This window comes from Helianthus annuus, chromosome 16, assembly GCF_002127325.2.
Source record: "Helianthus annuus cultivar XRQ/B chromosome 16, HanXRQr2.0-SUNRISE, whole genome shotgun sequence".
Lineage (NCBI taxonomy): Eukaryota > Viridiplantae > Streptophyta > Magnoliopsida > Asterales > Asteraceae > Helianthus > Helianthus annuus.
In genome coordinates, this window is record NC_035448.2 from 47,590,880 (window position 1) to 47,592,545 (window position 1,666).

Genomic DNA, 1,666 nt, shown 5'->3' on the forward strand with positions numbered 1-1,666 from the left:
TTGTTATGGCATGCTATTTATCTATATATATGCTTAGCACAATTATTATTATTAGGTTTAAACTGCAGTCATATTAACCTTGGCTTGTTAGGAATACGATGCACCTTTGCTACAATCAACCATGGTTTACATTCAAAGTTTTAACTCACACAACTTGAAAACCTATATTAGTTGTTTGTGACATAGGACTCATATCATTAATAACTAAAGGCAGAAAAACATGTTCCCTTTAGGAGCAAAAATATTTTATTAAAAGGACCTTCCGAAGAGCATTTCAATTTGCAAATGCAATAAATCTTCTTATTCTTAAACACGTATGATATATATTCACTTAGGGAATAAGAATAATACACAAGTGAACAACATCATAGTATACTGAGAAACTCATCTTTCTCATTAGACGATGTACCCGTACAAACATAAGGAACACATATATGTTACAAAATTACAGCCTTAGATTCAAGTCAATCATTTGATGATCTGACGACGGCTGAGAAGCTGTTTGAGCTTCAAAATAAAAGCCTCCAGGCCATTTCGATCCCGCTTCTTCTTCTTCTTCCCCATCATAGGCCCAGACCCAATTGGCATCATTATCACCAAACCGTGCTATACTTGGTTCACCATCTCGTCTCAGTGTGTGAACCGTTGAGTGGGCTTGAACCATGAGTGGCTGGTTAACCCTGAAGTTAACAGCCAGATTACTCATGTTTGGTGACATGTATCTTCTAGCTGCATCTCTCTCCCTCTTGTGAGCGTTTTGATGACCGCCTAATGCTTGTGAACTGTAAAACTTTCTATTGCAGAAGTTGCATGTATACACCTTCATGGGTTTTGATGCTGACCCGACACCTAGATTTTGTCCTAGGCTAAGATTCAGCCACCCGTTGGTGTTTTCTTGACTTCTATCTTCCCTGGTATTCATAAAAAGATATCACTTGGATTCGGGGGAGAATGAGTATATAACAACGAAGTGATATATATATAAACAATGGCATGAAATGAGACTGTCACTGTTAAGTGCTTTTCTCTCACACACACCTTTACACACAGAAACTACAAACGCGATATCTCAAATGTCCCCACAAACTGATGCTTGATGTTGCTCCTTTCAAGCCTTATATTCCCCCACTTTCTCATCGTCTAGTGCGTTTTTCTCCATCCCTCTTGATTAAAAACACCAACTTCACATGGTAACTAAAAATGTACAAAACTGAAATTAAGTGCAACCTCCTATTTATGGTCATGTCAAAATTTCTTACATTATTTCTATTGTCTGCCATTATTTTGCTTCAAGAAACACAATCGCTTATGTCATCCTTTTACAGTTGTTATCTTTTAAAAAAGGATAATAGAATCAAAATCACAATAGACGTACTGTCATTTCTATTTTCTTCTTCTTCTTTATTTCAATTTGCAATTGGATAACTTATGTATTCTTTTTTCTATTCAAATTTCTTGACACATACATTTAAATTAATCTGTTGCTGATAAAAAAACAAACAGTGTTTTGTTATTTGGCTTTATTAGTCGGTAGAATATCTTGATAGTATTTTAAACCACTAGTCTTGTCTAGCAAGCACTGAACAAAATAAATATGTAACCCCACCATTAATAAGATGATGTGTTGTTAATTGTGTGTTAGTGAACATATATATCTGCAAAGGAA

At 35.2% G+C, this 1,666-nt stretch overlaps 1 protein-coding gene across 1 annotated transcript; it reads right to left on the minus strand.

The window, feature by feature from the left end:
• Positions 1 to 260: 260 nt before the first annotated feature.
• Positions 261 to 1,137, minus strand: LOC118488129 (zinc finger protein 7-like). Its single transcript, XM_035985269.1, has one exon. It carries the CDS (start codon positions 920 to 922, stop codon positions 446 to 448), a length of 477 nt encoding a protein of 158 aa, XP_035841162.1. The 5' UTR covers positions 923 to 1,137; the 3' UTR covers positions 261 to 445.
• Between the last annotated feature and the right edge of the window lie 529 nt (positions 1,138 to 1,666).

What these genes read in the sequence shown, in the direction of transcription:
- LOC118488129 (XM_035985269.1), bottom strand. Translation starts at nt 922, where the DNA reads ATGAATACCAGGGAAGATAGAAGTCAAGAAAACACCAACGGGTGGCTG.